At 41.7% G+C, this 3392-nt stretch overlaps 1 protein-coding gene across 1 annotated transcript; it reads right to left on the bottom strand.

Annotated features, from left to right (window-relative positions):
- Positions 1 to 809: 809 nt before the first annotated feature.
- Positions 810 to 3237, bottom strand: LOC114818778 (aldo-keto reductase family 1 member B1-like; the record flags this gene model as incomplete). The annotated part of the gene is made up of 4 exons (XM_029086121.1): positions 810 to 852; positions 1656 to 1738; positions 2550 to 2633; positions 3156 to 3237. Coding segments are annotated over 4 exons (292 nt in total), but the record flags the coding sequence as incomplete, so codon positions are not given.
- Between the last annotated feature and the right edge of the window lie 155 nt (positions 3238 to 3392).

Below are 3392 nucleotides of genomic sequence, written 5' to 3'. Positions count from 1 at the left end.
ACATATCAAAATAGCTCTTTAAATAGAGAAGCTCGAGTAGACTTCTCAATGCCCACAGGTTCATCACACTCAGGTGTTCTACATGTGTGCTAGCATGAGAACAGCAGGCAACTGGGGGACAGCAATCTTCCTTGCTTCTGTGTAATCTCTAGAGACAGCTGATATAACACAGCTACTCCAGCATTAATTACTACCATTAGAGCACTGATGAAATAACCATCTCATTACACACAGTAATGAAACGATATTTTATTATACGCAAAAACAGCTTTTATATCACCAAGAAACCAGGACCTATACACTTTTCAAAGAGCTAGCCATGTAGAAACTGCTGTACTTAGAAATCAACTTGTACTTCCAATTAGAGAGAAAAAAAAAGCATGGAGTGTTACAAAAAGAAACAAAAGCAAACCCAAGAGTTATCAGAAAAAAACAGACCTCATTAATTATGTAAAATCTGCCATATTCTGGTCCTTCCAGACAACAATAGTCACTAGCTCCAATTCACAGTATTAAAAAAAAAAGTGACTGCTAGTTCAAACTTTCTCAATATTTTCTGCTTACCAGTTCCAGACATGTAGTTTGGCAAAGACAATCTACTAGTCCGCACAGTGTGCTCTTCAGAACCATTTTAGCATTTCCTTCTTCCAAAAAAAAATTAAAACAAAGTCATTGAGTACATATAACTGCATCTTTGTGATGGAGAGAAAAAAAAGGAGGGTCTGATGCAGTGAGAAAGCTACGTAGACAAATCATAGGCAACAGCAGAAGCGCATCTGAGAAGTCTGGAGAAAGGCAGGAAACCGTCTTCAGTATTCTGCATTGAAAGGGTAGTCCTTGTGAGTTTTGCACCTGAAGGACATAAAAGAGGAAAGATTATCTCATATCTGAAAAATATTATACACAGCTGTAACCACTAAAGAGCCACCAAGGGAGGAGCTGAACTGTATAAAAGCAGAGTCAATATGTTCCTCTCTTCCTCACTGACATGCTGCATTTGTAAGCAGAGAGATTCTGGAGTGCCTTCTGTTGCTCAGGCTCTGAGCATTCCAAGCATGCAGACAACTAATTCCAAGATTCACTCTTTACTGCCAGGAAGACTTTTTTTGCAGCCTTCCAACAAAGGCTTCATGTCTGGCTTTAGGCTTCCAAGTTGCAAATCTTTTATTACTTATTGAATGTTCACTCACAACCCCAATCACTCCTGAAGAACATGCAGTCAGTTTTTATAACGCACCTAAGGGTTATGGCAGAAAGACAAAATAAATTCCACAAGCAAAATTAATCAAAAATTTGAGTCTGCATCATGCTCATTTCTCCAATATGGAGAAAATAAGTTATGAATAAGGCAGCTCCTGTCAGCATTCCACCTACAAGAAGTTTCTTGGAGACTGAACTGAAAATGAACATGAAGTTTGCTTTATGCTCGTAACGATTTGGTTCAGAACATGAACATTTCAAATTTTATTCTGAAAGCTTTTGAGGATGACCCATTTGGAAATTGAGTCTGCATATCCTGAATTTCAACCAAGCCTAGTATCTGTAACTTCATATGCTAAACTATGGCATGCTGATAACTTAACAGTTTGGGGAGAAAAAACAATAAAACCCCAAACAAACAAAAAATCCCACCCCAACAAACCAGTGCCACTTACGTGCTCATCGCACAGACTCTCCAGTTTCTATTGAAGCTGAGAATAGTTGCCATCTCCTCTTTAGTCAATTCAAAGTCAAACACCTAACAAGAGAAATAGCTGGAAATCATCTCTCAACAAATCAGATATTTTAAGCAAAATTCACAAAATCAAGGAAGCAGTCCACAGTATAAGAATGCTTGTTAGAAGAAATGACTGCTTCATGAAGGAGGGAAAGGAAAAAGCTCTCTGAAATTGAGGCTACATTAGCTGGAGTTGGGGAGGGAGGTGAGCAGGGAGAGGGAGGAATTAAAAGAATCTCAAGTTGCAGTTAAATGTGCCAGTTGTTTTAAGAAGCCTGGAGAGCACTCAGCATTGCAGAATGCCTCTGTCCTCCATTTGGAGGAGATGCATCTTTCTGTGGTATTCCAAAGGAACATCTACAGACTTGCATATTCCACCTAATGCAACTGAGTTTCTTCCAAAATCCTAATTCTGGTTTCAGTCAAGGACCACAGAATCAAGACCAGTGACATGGCTTATGGACACCAGGACTATTTTCTTACCAGTGCTTGCTCTACATAAGCCTTTTGTGGGCTGCTACTGCACTCAGGCCCCAAACAAGCTCTGTCAGCCAATTCTTTCCCATGACACAGAACAGGAAGCATCACATAACACAACTACTATGATTATCAGCATACTGTTTCCAAAAGCTTTGTTCACTCCTGCTCTCCAACTGCAATCTTTAATTCAGTCCTCAGTAGACTGGAAGTAAATGTACAGAGAGAAAAAAGTCCAGTGCTCTTGCCTGAGAAGGCCTTGAGAAGGGTGAGAAAGGATCACTGCTTGCTGTGCAGGGGGAAGCCATGCCATCCCTGAACATCCCGTGCACCCAGCTCGCTCCTAACGACTCACCTTGGAGTTCTCCACAATGCGCTGTGGTGTGACAGACTTGGGAATCACAATCACATTCCTCTGGATGGGGAACCGAATGAGAACCTGCAAGAGGCATATCATGGAGTCAGGGCAAGGACTGCTTTTGTTCTACAGAAAGCAGAGCCTGTTCCAACAGTTGTTTGCTGTAAACTCTGCAGTTCAGAGTTAAGCCTTTTCTGCAGAGCTGCATTTCAAATCATACTTGAATTTTAAGTAGCACTTTCTGAAGTGCAAATATAGAAGAGGTGGAGCTCCACACAGAAGGTCTCCTTTCCCATCCAGTTTAGTGATACTCAGTTCCTTTCTTTCCCACCTAGACTTCTCCATAGGCTATACAAGGAAAGGTTCACTTTGCTGCAACAGCACTTGAGATGGGAAGACTGAAACATGACAGCATATGAAGATGAGTCAAGAAAATGCTTCTTGAGGACAGTCAAAGAGCCCTTACAAGCACGCTTTGAAGGCTGCACAATAAACAAACCTGCATTGCTACTTAAGAGCACCACAGCTGACAGGGAATGAAGAGCCAGCCTGTCCTTTATGCTGTGTTACAGGAAGGGTACCCACTGTCTGGCACCTACATACCTGTGCTGGGGTCTTGTTGTGCTTGGCTGCGATCTCTTTGATCTTGGGGTCATCCAGAAGGGAAGGATCCTCTGGCTTAGCCCTACAGAGAGAAAATCAAAGTCAGGAGCAATAAACCTCCACAGATCCAACCTAGGAGAGATCTGTATCTGGATGATTAATTAATGGTGCACTGGAAGTCTCAAAGTTTCAAGCAAAACTGATACCAGCTCCCTCGCAGAGCACAAAGCAGCCTTA

Source organism: Antrostomus carolinensis, unplaced genomic scaffold, assembly GCF_000700745.2.
Source record: "Antrostomus carolinensis isolate BGI_N321 unplaced genomic scaffold, ASM70074v2 scaffold14417, whole genome shotgun sequence".
Lineage (NCBI taxonomy): Eukaryota > Metazoa > Chordata > Aves > Caprimulgiformes > Caprimulgidae > Antrostomus > Antrostomus carolinensis.
This window is presented reverse-complemented; position numbering and strand designations above follow the sequence as displayed.